The sequence below is a fragment of the Carcharodon carcharias genome, chromosome 7, assembly GCF_017639515.1.
Source record: "Carcharodon carcharias isolate sCarCar2 chromosome 7, sCarCar2.pri, whole genome shotgun sequence".
NCBI classification, from domain to species: Eukaryota; Metazoa; Chordata; class Chondrichthyes; order Lamniformes; family Lamnidae; genus Carcharodon; species Carcharodon carcharias.
In genome coordinates, this window is record NC_054473.1 from 20,373,935 (window position 1) to 20,393,342 (window position 19,408).

General features: G+C 42.9%; 1 protein-coding gene across 1 annotated transcript in view; it reads right to left on the reverse strand.

Moving 5' to 3' along the window:
• The window catches only part of LOC121279976 (cadherin EGF LAG seven-pass G-type receptor 3-like), a 642,224-nt gene that overhangs the window by 126,238 nt on the left and 496,578 nt on the right, over positions 1-19,408 (reverse strand). The window contains exons 33-35 of the mRNA XM_041191598.1: positions 5,298-5,507; positions 905-1,409; positions 380-793 (exon numbers count right to left, since the gene is read on the reverse strand). Of these exons, the coding sequence (XP_041047532.1) occupies positions 380-793; positions 905-1,409; positions 5,298-5,507 (1,129 nt within the window). The remainder of the gene's footprint in view (positions 1-379; positions 794-904; positions 1,410-5,297; positions 5,508-19,408) is intronic.

The window sequence follows — 19,408 nt, forward strand, 5'->3', positions numbered from 1 at the left end:
TCACTCTCTTTGGTCTTGACGGTGTGCTTTACTATGGGTCTTGGCCCTTTATTTTCCTTTTTCACTTATATTCTCAGGCAAAAGCCATAATGAAAGGAATGTCCAACGTTAAATGGCAAGAAGTAAATTAGGAAGAAATAATTAATCAACACCAGGCTTGGATTTTAAAAGTCTGGAGAAAGAAATGCTGAGAGGTTTGATAGTTTTGAGGTGCCCAATAAGACAAGTTGGTACTGCCCCAATTATAGGCTATTAGTATTTTCGTATTGTTGGTCACAACTAGAGACACTTGAACCTGCGATTCATATTACATATGTCATTGCCACACTGGTATCAGTCCATTAGCCATCACAATTTGCAGTCTTACATCTGTACTTACTCTGAATCTGGCGAGATCTCCGAGATGCTATGTGATGTTGCAGAGTGTGGGGTTGAAGGGCATGGGGCAGACGTCATTGAGGATGTCTGTGCCCCAGAAGGGGTAAAAGTAGTCTGTGGGGCAGAAGGAGTGGTGGTGGAGGGAGCAGAAGAAAGGGCAGAAGAATTAAAAGAAGCAAGGATGGAGGACAGAATATCCAGCTGCTCTGTAGAAGGCTGTCGGCTAGGCAAGGGCCCTAATTGCTCTCTGGAAGGCTGTCTTCTGGGAAGAGTATTTAGTTGTTCTCTGGAGGGATGCCTGCTGGGCACTGTGTCTAAACGCTCTCTGGATAAGTGCCTGCGAGACATTAAGTCGAGTTGCTCTCGTGAAGACTGCCGACTTGATGTTAGACCTAGTTGCTCCCTAGATGGTTGTCTTCTAGACAGTGTATCTAGATGTTCCCTGGAGGGCTGTCTATTTGACAGTGCCTCCAAATGTTCCCTGGATGCATGCCGACTGGGAACAGTGTCCACCAGCTCTCTAGACATCTGTCTATTGGGCATTGTGTTTAGCCATTCCCTGGACATTTGTCTCACAGGTATAGCATCTAGATGTTCTCTGGAACCATGCCTCCTTGGTATTGTGTCTAGCTGTTCTCTGGACCCATGTCGACTGGGTAATCTGTCCTGATGTTCTCTGGAAGCATGCCTACTTGGGATTGTGTCTAGCTGTTCCCTGGACCCATGTCGGCTGGGAACAGTTTCAAGTCGTTCTCGAGATGCATGCCTGCTGGAGAGTGCATCCAGCTGTTCCTTGGACATTTGTCTCCTAACTAGCATGTCCAATTGTTCGCGGGATGAATATCGGCTGGCCGGTTGAGACAGACTTCCAGTGCCTGAGTACATACGGCCATAGGAGGCTGCCGGAACGACCCTGGGACCTAGCGTTGAAGTATTGTACCAAGGTAACTCGATCTGCATTCTGTTGATGGAAGTTGAGCTTTCATTCTTCAGTGTTGCAGATGGGTACTGCATTCTGTTTTTCAGAATACCTGGACAAAACAAGTAAACATAATGCATATTATTTCATGATTTTATGCTCATAATGGTGATAACACAGGCAAATTAAATTAATCCCATTTTGTAACTGCCCCAATTACAAGTCAGACAACTGTAGGGGCACAATTATTGAATTCGGTGTCCCCGTGTTAGGTGGACATGAAAGTTGCCCAGGATACCCACTGATTGCTAGCTGCTAACCTCTAATCTAAAAAGCATGGCCTGGACTTTGCGGTTGTAATGATGGCAAAACTGTCAGTGTTTACCATCATCACTCAGTGAAACTGACAGCGGCTTCTAGTGTCTGCACATGCAATTCCCAGGTCCTCCACAGGGTGCACCGTTGAAGACTTTGCAGATGGAAAACAATTAGAAATTACTGAATTGATGTGAACTTCCTCACTTTATGCTATTATTCGCAATGTAAAAACCCTTTAAAAAGTTATCTTGTTGAATGAGATGTAAAGGGCAAGAAGGTAGCCAGGGAAAGGGTGGGTCCACTCAGGAACAGAGATGGGAATCTGTGTGTGGAGCTAGAAGAAATGGGAGAGATACTGAGTGAATACTTCTCATCAGTATTCACCAAAGAGAAGGACTTAGTGGTCGATTTGTCTAGGGAAGAGTGTGTAGATAGCCTGGATCATGTTAAGATCAAAAAAGAGGTGTTAGGCGTCTTGAGGAATATTAAGGTGGATAAGTCCCCAGGGCCAGATGGGATCTACCCCAGAGTACTGAGGAAGGCAAGGGAGGAGATTGCTGGGGCCTTGACAGAAATCTTTGTATCCTCACTGGCTAGAGGTGAGGACCCAGAGGACTGGAGAATGGCCAATGTTGTTCCATTGTTTAAGAAGGGTAGCAGGGATAATCCAGGAAATTACAGGCTGGTGAGCCTTATGCCAGTGGTAGGGAAATTATTGGAGAAGATTCTTTGTGACAGGATTTACCACCATTTGGAAGCAAATGGGCATATTAGTGAGAGGCAGCATGGTTTGGTGAAGGGGAGGTCGTGTCTCACTAACTTGATCGAGTTTTTCAAGGAAGTGACAAAGATGATCAACGATGGAAGGGTAGTGGATGTTATATACATGGATTTCAGTAAGGCCTTTGACAAGGTCCCTCATGGCAGACTGGTACAGAAGGTAAAGTCGCATGGGATCAGAGCTGAGCTGGCAAGATGGATACAGAATTGGCTTTTCTGAATGGAGAGCTGAGACTAGTGGAGTTCCGCAGGGATCAGTGCTGGGACCTTTGCTGTTTGTATATACATATATGATTTGGAGGAAAATGTAACTGGGCTAATTAGTAAGTTTGCAGACGACATTAAGGTTGGAGGAGTTGCAGATAGTGTAGAGGACTGTCAAAGGATACAACGGGATATAGATCGGTTGGAGACTTGGGCGGAGAAATGGCAGATGGTGTTTAATCCGGACAAATGTGAGGCAATTCATTTTGGAAGGTCTAATACAGGCAGGAATTACACAGTAAATGGCAGAACCCTTAAGTGCATTGACAGGCAGAGGGATCTGGGTGTACAGATCCACAGGTTACTGAAAGTGGCAACACAGGTGGATAAGGTAGTCAGGAAGGCATATGGCATGCTTGCCTTCATTGGCAGGGGAATTGAGTATAAAAGCTGGGAAGTCATGCTGCAGCAGTATAGAACCTTGGTTAGGCCACACTTGGAATATTGCGTGCAATTCTGGTCACCACATTACCAGAAGGATATGGAGGCATTGGAGAGGATGCAGAGGAGGTTTACCAGGATACTGCCTGGTCTGGAAGTTATTAGCCACGAGGAGAGGTTGGAGAAACTCAGATTGTTTTCACTAGAGCGACAGAGATTGAGGGGCGACTTGATAGAAGTTTACAAAATTATGAGTGGCAAGGACAGAGTAGATAGTTAGAAGCTTTTTCCCAGGGTGGAAGAGTCAATTACTAGGGGACATAGATTTAAGGTGAGAGGTGAAAACTATAAAGGTGATGTGCGGGGCAAGTTTTTTTACGCAGAGGGTAGTGAGTGTCTGGAATTCGCTGCCAGAGGAGGTGGTGGAAGCAGGTATGATAGTGGAGTTTAAGAGGCAGCTTGACAAATACATGAATATGATGGGAATAGAGGGATACGGAAGTGCAAAATGTTTTAGGTGACGGGCAATAGGATCGGCGCAGGCTTGGAGGGCTGAAGGGCCTGTTCCTGTGCTGTACTTCTCTTTGTTCTTTGTAACTGGGGTTTTCAATGATGAACAACTTCTCTGGCCCTGAAAAACTAATCTTATATTTATGTGGCATCAAGTTTCACCATGCCATGATAAAAATTCCACAGATTTTTAAAATAATAAAAAAAAGTTAATACTTATGATATTTTAGCTTCTACCTTAATCCCAAGTATGCCTCAAACTTTATTTCACTTTCTGTAACTTTATAAAAAAATGAATGAAAATCTGCTTGTTGCTTCCTGATTTGACATCTGAGAGAATTGGCTACTGTAAATACTTTATTGACGTCTCAGTTGCTGGACATCAAAGATCCCCTACAGCTGGCACCAAAATGAAATTAATACCAGAAAGACGTAATCCATGCCACAGAGCTCTCTAGATCTTTTTATTGGACAGCTTTCTTTGCAGTCAGCAGTAAGCACTGTCACTTCGTTGCTGATCACAAAATCTGGACCATATTGTGAGTGATCACATCTTGTTCTCACAAAGTCAGGTAGTTTGCCAGTATTCACTGTCTGGAATCACACTTGCAATTCTTCAGTAAGCAGAGGTCTGATGGCCAGAAAGGTACATCAGAATTTTCAATGCTAAAGAAAAATTAGGCCCAAAAAAGAGAGACTTCACTCCTTACACAGCAATCTCTCACTCAAAAGAATGCATATTGAAGAAATGAGCATGGAGGTTAGCACTCTTAACTTTCAAGTCACTGATTTTAATGCTCATGTAGTACTTATTTTGGCAAGCTATTGATAATATATTTTAAATAAAAATTAACTGGGTTCATTCTGACACTTCCATGTCAGGGCATTGTTATGCGTTATGACAATTACATATCAGAAAGTACTATTCAGTATGATGAAATATAGCAACCATAACATTCAGATCAGTTAAATTAACACCATTTGCCATTACAGAAAAGCTTTAAGCTTTCACCTTTAGATTTACTCTGAACACTTTGCCAAAGAAAAGCTTTGTTACAAGACTAACACAGTTCCAGGAGTTTGGATGACATAATTCAAACTTTGAGTGCATCACAACCGTATACATGCAGGAGTCCAATAAATCTGTAAAATTCATTTCTGTTTAAGTTATGGGATTCAATGTGAGCCTGACTACAGGTATATGTCAGGCAAACAGAAATCTGAAGGAAATGCAATAATCTTTCTCAATTCCTACACTTACATTTATAGCAGAGATTGACACAAAACCAGAACACACTGGAGCCCTGGTGTTATCCTTGATGTTTGCCAATGTTTATTGTGCTTGTGCTGTCTAATATTTATTCAGCAATCAACATCAGTAAAACACATATTACTTGGTTATCACATTGTTGTTTGTGGAATCTTACTGTGCACAAATTAGCTGCCATATTTCCTTATAACATAACAGTGACTATACTCCGAAGTGCTTCTGTGATGTGCTTTGGGATGTACTGAGGACACAAAAGGTGCTATATAATGGCAAGCTTTTTCATATTTCTGACGTATCCCATTGCTCCGTACTGTGCATCTTAATTTTTCCCATCATATCCCAGAGCTCTCAGCTGGCTATCCTGTGGATCTTCTTTACTGGTCCCCTTAAATGGATTCCATATTTACAATATCATTTCACTAATTCTTCACTAATGCTGAGGAGTCTTTTCACACGTTTTTCTTTGTGACTCTTTACCTTTCCTCTGTCGCTCTTGTTTGAATAGATGGGTTGATGTATTCTCATCACCGCTCGTAATGGACATGTCAGGTTGGTTGTTGTTAGTGGCATCCTTATTGAAATCAAGGCCCAGCTTTCTTTCTGAGCCCCACTTCTGCAGTGAGCAGGCATGAACTTCACATTCGCCCAGAGCTGGCCAATAGGATATTAAATCATTGCCATCACAATCTGTAAAATATAACGAAGCATTTTACATGCTCTGCCTGCATCAAACAAAGCAAAGTACAAGTTCTGTGAAAATTTTACCACAGCAAAGAGTTGGGAATTAGCACAAAAAGGCTGATATTTGGAGTTCCCGCTCTGCATGCAGAGCCTCTGTTGAGTCGAGAGGAGATTGTAAATTTCAGCTAGCAGGCTTGTTTACTCAATGCATACCACACCATGTGTGGAAAATAAATTTCAGGCTTTGGGAAAGGCTGCGCTGTGGGTGAGTTTAATCCTTAAGAATTATGAGGATAGATTCTTCACTGGCCTTTGGCCTTTCCCAGCCCTCTTGAGGTGTCCATATAAAATGGGCTCATAAAAATCCCGTTGACCTATTTGGCAGAAGCTGATGCTGACAGCAAGATTTCTTTTTCCATTTAGCATTGATATTCATTTGAGTTTTGTTCCCTACATTATTGTTTGTTGCCCCGAGTGCAACATTTTTGCAATTTTAGATATTTGTTTTGCTAATGCTTTTCTACAGTTTTCTTATTCAACACTGAATTAGCAGTAGGCACAATAGTGAGGATGGAAATTCCTTTGGGGGCTACTGATAACATAGCACCATTTGAATGAGAAAGATGAATTCATCAGGGCAATAAATGTAAGGATACACCCACATTTACAGACCAAGACATCTTGCAGATTGCTTGTCCCAAAGGAACACTCTTCAAATGGCAATGTGGGTATTTACACCTCTGGATCCTTTCAGCCCTTCTCTGGTAACTATGTCAAATCCGTGATTCACCTTTCCACAGAGAAAAAAAAACAATTGAGTGGTTGTGTTTGCTAAAGGCAACATAGTTCACTTTCCTTTTAGAAGATCCATCAACTCAACTGAACATAGAATCTTGCTGGATGCCAACATCCCTACATATATAGGGTGTAGTAAGTAGCACCCAAGAATTGTTCAGATTATTGAACTATGCTGCCATCTCTGACAGGTAAAGGGCAATACTGTCTTGTTGGAAGTCTATCCTGGAGTCTCAAATAAGGCTTGCCTTGCACCCATCCCATCATGGAGCAGCAATATATGTACTTTGCCATCAAGCAGGGGGCTGTCTCTGAACCACTGACACTTGCCCAGATTCTGTTTTACTGCCTTCACATTGGGTTTCTGTTCATTTCTGTCTGATATTTGTTCTCCTGTGCACAACTTGCAGCTGTTCAAGAGTTCACAAATAGCTCAGATTCATCCAGAAGCACATTAAAGATTGAAACAATTTTGCCACCTTGTGTGTGCATATCTCTTCATGTTTGAGCTACTGGTCAAATTTGTGTATGAGATATGGTCCCTTGGGTTAGCTGGTTCAATGCCAAAGTTGTGTTGACATGTTACGCTAAGTAATACAAAATTGTGCTGTCACCCCAATGTGCTGTAGGTTAACTCTATTTTCCACAGGTTTTACCAGACTTGCAAAATAAGGGGTAAAAAGTGTCCTTACAACTCTGGGTCTTTAACTGATCATTCAGTGCTAATCTCAAATGTGACAGGGATTTCCAAACAGCACTGGTGATACTTTGTACCATTTATATTTACAGCAAATATTTTTCTTCCTTCATAATATTTTGTTTGTGGTAGTTAGCTGCAGTATTCTAAGAGGAAGAGAACGTACATGTAGTGGTGTGTTAACCAGTAACATGGAAATGCTGCAGGTTTGACATAGACATCACTGTCACTCCTACATAAAACAAACCGTTAATTAAGTTGTCGAAATATAATTCAACATAATCTTTCCTATTCTTCAATTCAACGAGACATATGGAGAGGTTCCTTAACCTTCTTCATACACTCACTTCTTTGATAAATAAATGCAATTAATACTCCTCCTCCTTCAGACTGCAGAAAAGTTCACTTGAGAAGCCTATTAAGAATTCACAAAACTATTAACGAGTTATCAAATGGAATATTGTCAACTGGAATGACTGGTACCAGGCCATCATGTTGAATAATTACTTCTACTGGGGCATTTTACAGTACAAGAATTTTGTTGGTCCACATATTTTGAAAGGTAAAGGGGAACAGACAAGAGTCTGATGAGTACTAAACACCAAAGCAAACACAAGATGCCATTAAATAGGTGAACTAGTGGCACAGCACATTAGTTTACCATCATCATCCCTGGGTATGTCCTGTTTCACAAGTAAGATGGACCCCCCGCTCCCTAACATAGAGGTGGTGGCACAGTGGGGAGGGAGTCAACCTGGGACCCCTCAACATTGGCTCCAAACACTAGGGCAATTATGGACAAGGAAACTTCCTAATTACCCACTTACCACCCTCCCTCAGTTTATGGATCAGTACACCATGTTGAACACCACTTGGAAGAAACATAATGCTGACAAGGACACAGAAAGTACACTGGGTGGAGAATTTCAATGTCTGTGGCATAGTGGCACCACTACGGTCCAAGTCCTGAAGAACATAGCTTCCAAGCTAGGGCCTCCAGCAAATGGTGAAAGAACCAACACGAGGGAAAAAACTATCTGACCTCATCTTCACCAATTTACCAGTTGCAGGTGCATCTGTTCATGACAGTGTGACCACTGCAGAGTCCTTGTGGAGATGAAATCCTGTCTTCAGACTGAGGACGCCCTCTATTGTGTCATGTAGCACTACAACAGTGCTAAATGGAATAGATTAAGAACAGAACTGCTCAAAATTGGCATCCATGAGATAGTGTGGGCCATCAGCTACAGCAGAATTATATTCCAACCCAAAATGTAAACTCATGGCCTGGCATAGCCCACACTCTTCAATTCCCATCAAGCAAGGAATTAATCCTGGTGCAATGAGGAGCATATAGTACCAAAAGGCATACCTAAAAACAAAGCACCAATCTGGAGAAGTCACAATATAGGACATGTATGATAAACAGCAGAACAATGTGCTATAGGCAGAGCTAAACGATCCCACAACCAATAGATCAGATTAAGTCCTGGTCCATCCAGTAATGAATGATGGTGGACAAGTAAGTAACTAACTGGAGGAGGAGGAGGAGGAGGAGGAGGAGGAGAGTCCACAGACATTTGTATCCTCAAGAATGGCAGAGACCAGTATGTGAGTGCAAAAGACAAGGCTAACACATGTGCAAACACAATTAGCCAGAAGTGCCAAATGAATTATTCATCTCTGCCTCCACCATGTCATAAGTCTGTCTTCAGCCAAATCAATTCACTCCATACAATATCAAGAAATGGCTGAGTGCATTGGATACAGCAAACGCTATATGGGCATCACAAATTGAAGACCCATGCTTCAGAACCAGCTGCACCTCAAAACCAAGCTGTTCCAGTGCAGCTACAAGACTGGCAACTGCTCGATAAAGTAGAAAATTGCACAGGTAGACAACGCCAATTTGGCCAACTACTGCCTCATTAGTTTGCTCTTAATCATCAGAAAAATGATAGAGGTTGTCATCATTAGTGCTATCAAGCAGCATTTATTTGCAATAGCTTGCTCACCAATACATAGTTCAGTTCCTGCCAAGACCACTTGGTTCCAGGCCTTTTGGCCTTGATCCAAATATGGACAAAAGAGCTCACTTCCATTGGCAAGGTAAGAGTGTTTGTCCTTTATAACGCAGTATTTGACTGAGTATGACCCTAACAAAACTGAAGTCAATGGGAATTGCAGGAAAACTCTGCACTGCCTGGAGTCATACCTAGCTCAACTGAAGATGGTTGTGGTGCTGGAGGCCAATAATTTTAGCCCCAAGATGTCATTTCAGGAGTTCCTCAAGACAGTGGCCTAGGACCAACCATCTTCATCAATAACGTTCCTTTTAAAAAAGATCAGAATTTGTAAGCATACTGCAGATTGCACACTGCTTGGCTCCATTCGCAAGTCCTCAGATACTCAAGCAATCTGTGTTTGCACACAGCAAGACCTGGGCAACATTGAGACTTGGGCTAATAAGTGGCATGTAACATTCAGGTTCAGGTCACATAAGTGCAGGCAATGACCAGCTCTAATTAGATAGAGTCTAACCACCTACTGTGGTCCCCATCACAGATGCCAGTCTTCAGCGAATCCAATTCACTCCACATGATATCAAGAAGTGGCTAAAGGCACTGGATACTGCAAAGGCTACGGGCCCTGACAACATTCTAGCAATTGTACTGAAGACTTGTGCTCCAGAACCAGCTGCACACCCAGCCAAGCTGTGCCAGTACAGCTACAACACTGGCATCTACCCTACAATGTGGAAAATTGCCCAGGTATGTCATGTACACACAAAGCAGGACAAATTTAACCTGGACAATGACTGCTCCATCAGTCTACTCTCGATCAACAGCAAAGTGATGGAAGGGGTCATCGACAGTGTTATCAAGTGACACTTACTCACAAAAAACCTGTTCAGTGATGTTCAGTTTGGGTTCCGCCAGGGCCACTCAGCTCCTGACCTCATTACAATGTGGGTCCAAAAATGGACAAAAGAGTTGAACTCCAGAAGTGAGGTGAGGCGAGAGTGACTGCCCTTGATATCAAGGCAGCATTTGACCAAATGTGACCTAGCAAAGCCGGAGTCAATGGGAATCAGGGGGAAAACTCTCAATCGGTTGGTGCCATACCTAGCACAAAGGAAGATAGTTGTGGTTGTTAGAGGTCAATCATCTCAATTCCAGAACATCATTGCAGGAGTGGAGTTCCTCAAGGTACCATCCTAGGCCCAACCATCTTCAGCTGCTTCACCAATGACCTTCCCTCCATCATAAGGTCGGAAGTGAGGATGTTTCCTGATGATTGCACAATGTTCAGTATCATTCAAGACTTCTCAGATGCTGAAATAAGTCCGTGTCCATATTCAGCAAGACCTGGACAATATTCAGACTTGGGCCGATAAGTGGCAAGTTACATTTGTGCCACACAAGTGCTAGGCAATGACCATCTTCAACAAGAGAGAATCCAACCATCACCGCTTGACGTTCAATGGCATTAACCTCACTGAAACACCCACTATCAACATCCTGGGGGTTGCCATTGAACAGAAACAGAACTGGACCAGCATAATAAATACTGTGGTTACAACAGCAGGCAGAGACTGGGAATTCTGTGGCAAGTAACTCACCTGCTTAATCCCCAAAGCCTGCCCCTGCCCACCAGCTACAAGGCAAAAGTCAGGAGTGTGATGGAATACTCTCCACTTGCCTGGATGAGTGCAGCATCCATTTAAGAAGCTCAACGCCATCCAGGACAAAGCAGTCTGCTTGATTGGCACCCCATCCACTACCTTAACAATTCACCACTTCCACCACTGTCGCACATTGGCAGCAGTGTGTACAATCTACAAGATGCACTGTAGTAACTCAGCAAAGCTCCTTCAACAGCACCTTCCAAATCCACGACCTCTACCGCCAAGCAGAGCACATGGGAACACCGCCACCTGCAAGTTTCCCTCCAACCTACATACCATCCTGATTTCTAACTATATAGCCACCGTTTCTTCACTGTCACTGAGCCAAAATCATGGAACTTCCTTCCTAAGAGCACTGTGGGTGTACCTACACCACATGGACCGAGATGGTTTAAGAAGCTGGTTTCATCACCACCTTTTCAAGGTTAGTTAGTGGTGTGCAATAACTACGGTCCAGCCAGTGATGCCCACATCACATGAAAGTGTATTAAAAAAAGTGTAAATGGCAAAAAGTTTCTTAAGTGTGTTCAGGGGAATTTCTAGGTCAGTGTTTTGGACCCAATGAGGAAGGGGGCATTGCTGTAGCTGGTTCTGAGGAATGTGGCGGGTCAAGTGAAGCAAGCATCAGGGAAACATCTGGGGGACAATCATCACAGTACCATAAAGTTTAGGTTCACTATGGAAAAGGACAAAAGCAATCCAGAAAAAAATAATTAATTGGGGGATGACTAGTTTCAGTGGGATAAGAACAAATTTGTATTATTATTTATTCACGGGATGTAGACTTCGATGGCTGGTCTAGCTTTTATTGCCCATCCCTAGTTGCTCTTGAGAAGGTGGTGGTGAGCTTCCTTCTTGAGCCACTGCAGTCCCTGTGGTGCAGGTACACCCACAGTGCTGTTAGGGAGGTTTTGACCCAGCGACAGTGAAGGAATGGCGATATATTTCCAAGTCAAGATGGTGAGTGACTTGGGTGGTGTGGGGGGTGGGGGGGGGGGGGGGGTGTGGGTGGTGGACTTCCAGGTGGTGGTGTTCCCATCTATCTGCTGCCCTTATCTTTCTAGATGGTAGTGGGGTTTGAAAGGTACTGTCTAAGGGGCCTTGGTGAATTCCTGCAGTGCATCTTCTAGATGGTACACATCGCTGCTATTGTGTGTCTGTGGTGGAGGGAGTGAATGTTTGTGGATGTGGTGCCAATCAAGCAGGTTACTTCGTCCTTGACGTTGTGGGGGGTGCACTCATCCAGGCAAATGAGGAGTATTCCATTTCTCCTGATTTGTGCCTTGTAGATGGCGGACAGGCTTTGGGGAGTGAGGAGGTGAGTTACTCATTGCATGATTCCAAGCCTCTGACCAGCTCTTGCTGCCACAGTATTTATATGGCTAGTCCAGTTCAGTTCCTGGTCAATGATAACCCCGAGGGTGTTGACAGTGGGGGATTCAGTGATGGTAATGCCATTGAACATCAAGGAGCAATTAGTTGGATTCTCTCTTGTTGGAGATAGTTATTGCATGATATTTGCATGGCGTGAATGTTACTTGCCACTTGTCAGCCCAAGCCTGGATATTGTCCAGGTCGTGCTGCATTTGGATATGGACTGCTTCAGTATCTGAGGAGTCGCGAATTGTGCAATCATCAGTGAACATCCCCACTTCTGACCTTATGATGGAAGAAAGGTCATTGATGAAGCAGCTGAAGATGGTTGGGCTGAAGACACTACTCTGAAGAACTCCTGCGGTGCTGTCCTGGAGCTGAGATGACTGACCTCCAACAACTACAACCATCTTTCTTTGTGCTAAGTATGACTCCAACCAGTGGAGAGTTTTCCCCCTAATTCCCATTGACTCCAGTTTTGCTAGGGCTCCGTGATGTCACACTCGGTCAAATGCTGCCTTGATGTCAAGGGCAGTCACTCTCACCTCACCTCAGGAGTTCAGCTCTTTTTTCCACGTTTGAACCAAGGCTGTACTGAGGTCAGGAGCTGAGTGGCCCTGGCAGAACCCAAACTGGGCATCAGTGAGCAGGTTATAGCTAAGCAATTATTTGGCCCAGGTAAATTAGAATCAAAGGTTGGCAGCTGAACCATAACGGGACAATGACTACATTTAAAAAGGAGATGGCTCGGATATAGTTGAGGTACATTCTGAGGTAGGGGAATGGTAAGACAAACAAGCCAGGGCTCCTTGGATGACAAAAGGGAAAAGAGAGCAAGATGAAGCAGAAAAAGAGTGCCTATGACAGATTTCAGATTGACAATACAAGTTAAAATCAGGCTGAATATGGAAAATGAAAACAATAAGAGAAACAAAGAGGCAGTATGAAAAGGGATTGGCAGCCAACATAAAAAGGAATCCAGAAGTTTTCAATAAACATATAAATAGAATCAGGTAGTAAATGAACTGGTGAGGCCAATTAGGATTCAAAAAGGGGATTTTTGCATGGAGACAGAGGGCAAGGCTGAGGTACTAAATGAATACTTTGTATCTCTCTTTACCAAGAGGGAAGATGCCTTTGAAATCATAGTGAAAGAGGAGCTAGTTGAAACATTGGATGGGCTCAAAATTGATAAGGAGGAGGTATTAGAAAGGCCAGTTACACTTATCCAGGACTGGATGAGAGGCATCCCAGGATTCTGAGGGAAAAAGTATAAATTGTGGAGATGCTGGCATAATCTTCCAATTCCCTTTAGATATAGAGGCGGTGCCAGAGAATTGCAAATGTTACCCCTTGTTCAAAAAGGGATGTAAAGATAAGGCCCTTCAGTTTAACATTGGTGGTGGGAAAGCTTTAAAAATAATAATCTGGAACAAAATGGCCAATCACTTGGACAAACGCAGATTAATTAGGGAAAGCTAGCATGGATTTGTTAAAGGCAAATTGTACTTAAGGCAACTTGTGTTCAAGTTGATTGAGTGTAATAGGATCTGGTTTTAATGAGATGTGGTTCAGAATAACTCCAACATCATAGGCTTGATTCCCATTCTGGCTGAGGTAGACATTAGAACCTGCTTCCTTGCCCTGCCCGAGAGTGGAATTACAAACCACTGTTGACAAAAACTGTGAAGAAAACAGCTCCGGATGAAGCATCAGCAGTCAACGAGTCAAGGAACTGCCTTTAGGAACAGCACATATAAATGAATGAATGAATGAACAGAGACGGTTGATGAGGGTAATGCTGATGATGTGGTGAACATTGACTTGCAAAAAAATGCTTGGTAAAGTGCCTCACACTCTTGTCAACAAAGTTAAAGCCCATGGAATAAAAAGGACAGTGGCGGCATTAATACAAAACTGGCAGTGACAAGAAACAAAGAGTAGCGATGAACGGTTGTTTCTTAGACTGGAGGAAGGTATATAGCAGAATTCCTTGTGAGCCAATACTCGGATCACGGCTTTTCTTGATTGATATTAATGACCCAAACTAGAGTGTGCAGGGCACAATTTCAAAATATGCAGATGACACAAAACTTGGAAGTATTGTAAACTGTGTTATGATCCTTGACCACCAGGGCCCCAAGTTTTTGTTATGATACAGTCAGGGATCAATAACATTTTGTTTAAAGTGGACAAAGTTTGAGATTCAAGACACTTGCTAAGAGAATAAAGGTTCTATGGGCTTTGAACAAACAAAAATAAACTTTACCGTGCAAGGTCAGAAAGATAAAACTATTTATAATCTCTACCTTTTACTCTAACATTCAGGGTTAATATGAGGTGCGTGTGAATTAACAGGCAAACTGTAGTCGAACACCACAGTGCACAATAAGTAGCAGATCTGATCAAGGCAGATTACACGGATTTCTCAACAACCCACCCAGACATCAGTAAACGTTGAGAGTCAACCAATCTCGTTTAAACTCTGTCTCCCTCATGAGGGACTCCAAACTTTTCACTTTCAAAGATAAAGCCTCCAAATTCCCTCAAAGCCACTCTCACTCAGACTGCCTCAACAACTGCCCATCTTCCAGGGTTTCAATCTTGTCTCCCGTGACTCTGTTCCTCTGGATGTCCAAGTCTGCACTCCAGCCTCTTGCACAAATTCAGCTTTCTAATAGCCGGCTAGCTTCACTGGGCTGGCACTGCCGCTGGATTTCATGAAGCTCCAATCTCCTCAACTACACAAAGCTATAAATGGCTCCCTGACCTTCTTCTGAGCCCCAGCCCTCAAGCCAGTGATCTCCTGCCACCTTCTCAGCTTCCCAAGGCTTCTTCTGAGCCCTAACAGGACAGAGCGTCAAACGGCTCCTGGGACATCACCTGAGCCCGAACTAGACAGGGCCAGCAAACAGCAACACTTTTGCTGCCTTGAGCCTGCAAACAGCAGAACCTTTTCGGCATATCCTTTTCCCCTGCTGCAGAACGCAATCTCCCCCAGCAAACCCACAGCTAAAATGAAGCTCTAGAACTATTTTAAATTCCACCCATCTCCATCATGAAGCAGCCTTCCAGGGCTCACTGAATGCTTTTAAACTAACTGCAGCTGTAACTCCCAAAATAAAACAAATGTCTGCGCTGCATTTCTTTGCGAGCAGTGTAGACACTTTGGCCTGAATTTTCCCGTCCGCGATTTGGGGGCGGGGCCTGCGCGCCGACGGGAAAATGACGCTGGATGACACCAGGAGGAACCCCCGACGTCATCCTGGTCCATTTAAATTTTTAGGAAGGCGATGGACAGTGAAATCAGCGGTCTGCCCACCGACCTGCTAATGGCTAATTGAGGCCATTGAGAGGCTGATTAAGATAATTAAAGACATTGTCACACGAGGGGGACATGTTAATAATTTTTAAATTTTTCCATTTTTCGACTTTTCTTACCTGTCAGCGTTCTCCCTGAGACAGGACTTTGCCTCAGGGAGCAGTGCGCACTTTCGCACTTTGACAGTTGGGGATCCCCCCGCCCCCCCCACCACAGGAAGCGCGTAGCACTTCCTGTTGGGCAGGCTGCTGGGTGGGCCTTAATTGGCCCGCCCACTCAAAATGGCGGTGGGCCCCGCTATGGTGGGGGTCGGCTGTCTGCCCACCACCGAGCCGGTGGGGCCTGCCTGCCATCCAAGGACAAAATTCTGCCCTTTGTCTCCAATTCTCCAGCTAAGTAAGCTCACCTGATCTTTTATGATCTTGCTTTTCTAGCTGTTAACCCCTCAGGTCAACATAGCCCCAGCCTTTTAAATGTAATAGTCTTCAAGCTGCTTTAGTTGCATTTATCCCATTTTCTACAGTTTGATTTTAATCTTCCCAGAACTAAAAATTACCTCTAAAATATCACTATGAAGCATGAACTAGGCATTTATCACAACTGTAAGGAGGATAGTGATAGACTTCAAGAAAGCACAGACAGGCTGCTGTTATAGACAGAAAAGTGGCAGATGAAATTTAATGTAGAGAAGTGTAAGATTATATATTTTGGCAGGAAGAATGAGGAGAGGTGATATAAGATAAAGTATACAATGCTAAAGGGGGTGCAGGGGGTGCAGAACCTGGGGGATACCTGCACACATCATTGAAGGCAACAATGCAAGTTAAGAAAGTGGTTATTAAAATAAGCAGGATATTGGGCTTTATAAACGGGGTCACAAATTACATAAACAATGAAGGTTTTCTGAACATTCATAAAATACTCGTTCAACCTTAACTTGAAATTCTGGGCAATTCTGGTCACAACATTTAGGCATTAGAGAGGGCATAGAAAAAATTTATGAAACGGGTTCCAGGGATAAGGGAATTTAGTTATGTGGATCTATTGGAGAAACTGGGGCAGTTTGCCTTAAAGAAGACTAAGTTGAGAGGAGATTTGATGGAGGTGTTCAAAATCATGAGGGTTCTAAGCAGAGTAGATAGTGAGAAATCGTCCCCATTGAATATAAGAAATAGGAGGAGTTGGCCTCCTATCTGGCCTGTCAAGCATACTCCTCCATTCAATACCAGAATGGCTGATCTTGGACTTCAACTCTACTTTCCCACCTGTACTCCATAACCCTGGTAGACAGGTTTTTGGTCTATCTGTCTAGCCTTAAATATATTCAATGATGGGGTGCAGAATTCTAAAGATTCACAATGCTTTGAGTGGAAATTTCTCATCTCAGTCCTAAATGATTGTCCTCTTAAACTAAGACTGTGCCGTGTTCTAGATTCCCCAGCCAGGGGAAATGACCTCTCAGTCAGATATTTTCACCTTTGATTTTCCTTTGTCTCTTTTCATTGCTACTTTTAACGTAATTATTTCATGATCACTATTCCCCAGATGTTCTCCTACTGAAAATCACGCCACCTGTTCTACTTCATTGCTGAGAACTAGATCCGGAACTTGCACAAATACATCATTTATATCAACTATGAATAATTTCAGACTGTGATATTACGAGGTATGCTTAATATAACTATATTAAAATTCTCTTTGTATAAAAGTTCCTTTTCTATATCTCTTTGGCCAGGATTTGAATCCAGCACAGACAATAGGATGAATGTGTGCTTTCCCTGTTGGCTGCAAGGTAATGAAGTGAAATACATTTGAATAGTCCCAATCTACCAACCAGTGGGTTAGTCCACACTGCCAAATTGGCTGTAACTTGGCAGCCTATATTTTTCCTGTTGCTTTTGATTCATCCAACTCCACCGAATGCTCTGAATCCAGCTGCGGCACAGGTTCCAGTGGCCTTCGGTAGTTGGTCCAAGTAGTTATTCTTCATGCATAAGTCGAGTTCATCTCAGTAGGTATTAGACCATTGAGCCCAAACCTGCTCACGGCTAATGTCCACATACGAATTTGATCCAAACATGTTAAACGTTTGTGCAATAAGACCTGCAGGGTATAATTTCTTTTCTCAAGAGGCCCCATACAGGTTACCATAATTTATTTACAAGAGCTGTTTTACATTCCGGTAATAGGAGCACTTATGAGGGTGTTGAGACATTCAAAACACTGCGTACACCAGCGAGTGAATAATGAGGTTCTAAATGCATCTGCTCAGATGAACAATTAACAGATTAGCATTTACAAAGGGGGGATGTGAGTGATTAATCAGCTGCTCATGTGTATTTAGAAAATTATATTCTTTATTATACACCCAATGTATTCAGCTACTACTGAAACCAAAGAAAGGACAATAGTACAAAAACAAAAATAGCTGGAAAAACTCAGCAGGTCTGACAGCATCTGCAGAGGAACACAGTCAATGTTTCGAGTCCATATGACTCTTCATCAGAATCAAAAAAATATAGAAATCCCACCCCCTCTACCAGTTTATATTTCACCACATTTCTAGATTTCTTTGGTTCTGATGAAGAGTCAGACAGACTCGAAACGTTGACTGTGTTCCTCTCCGCAGATGCTGTCAGACCTGCTGAGTTTTCCAGCATCCTCAGTATTTTGCTTTAATCTTAAAGGACAATAGTAGTTAGTTCCTCCAGAAGCAGAGAGCAGCAAACTGTTGCTCCTAACCTTTATTGGATAGTGACAATTCTATTTTTAATCTCGATGAATTTCTGTCAAAAACAACTAATTATTCTAGTCTTCAAGCATAACTATGCTTATTTAAGTTCCTACATAAATCCAAATGTAAAACATGATCAGATTTTCTTGTTCCAATGTCTGGCGTTATTGGGTGGTCTGGGCACATTGAAAACAAGAAAACCAGGTGGGTAGGACCACGCCATTGTAAGGGGAAACAGCCTAATTTTCCATCCATTCATTTAACCAACAGAAAATTAGAGAGAAACAAAAATAAAAAACGCTGGAAAAGCTCAGCAGGTCTGACAGCATTTGTGGAGAGAAAGACAGAGCTAACGTTTTGAGTCCATAAAACATTTCGAGCAGCTCCAAAGAAGAGCCACGCGGACTTGAAACGTTAACTCTGTCTTTCTCTCCGCAGATGCTGTCAAGCCTGCTGAGTTTTTTCGGCGTTTTTTGTTTTTGTTTCAGATTTCCAGCTCTGCAGCATTTTGCCTTTATCTTAGAAAATTAGAGCGGCTCCCTTAAGGGGGTGGGGTGAGGTGTGCTTCTCCTTCTGCAGTTTTCCTCTTGTATTGCACTCCAGGCAACACAATAGCCACAGGTCACAGGAATGGCAGTATCTGTACAACTACTGATGTTTCACAACTGCTACTGCTTACTATGCTTTATGGTTTAGAACTGCAGTCTAGCAGGTGCTTTATGCAGAATTTAATGATGTCCCAGGCTTGCAACTTTAATTGGGACCGCTGCTCATGATATAACTGAGATAAAACATTATGGTATCAAATGGGGAGGCGAAGATGGCAGGATCTGATACTATATATATTTAGCACTGTATTAATCAAGTTTTCAATAACTTTACTTGGACTAGATAATTTTTTGCCCAAGTTCCTTTCTACGCCTATCAATGCAGGACCATTCATATCCGCTACAAATCTCATTGAGACACATCTATTCCTGAAACCAAACATCATGTGACTTCTCTGTGCAATTAGGACTAAACTATAGATGTAGATCTTGGCAACAAGCAGCAGCTTGAGATTGTACTAAAACAGTTCAGCTTCCAGGAGACCTGGATTTACACAGGCTGCCCAGATGGAACTGCAAGTCTTGTTTTAGAATTGTGTACCAGCCTGGATACAGGTGATGTAGAATTTGATCCCAACAGTTAAACGCTTAAATATTTAGGAAGTCAAGTGGAGAAAGATCCTGTGCTCGACACTGAGGTTCGGTCAGTTTGTAAGTGCCCAAAATCCATAGGGAGTAATGCAGATTTG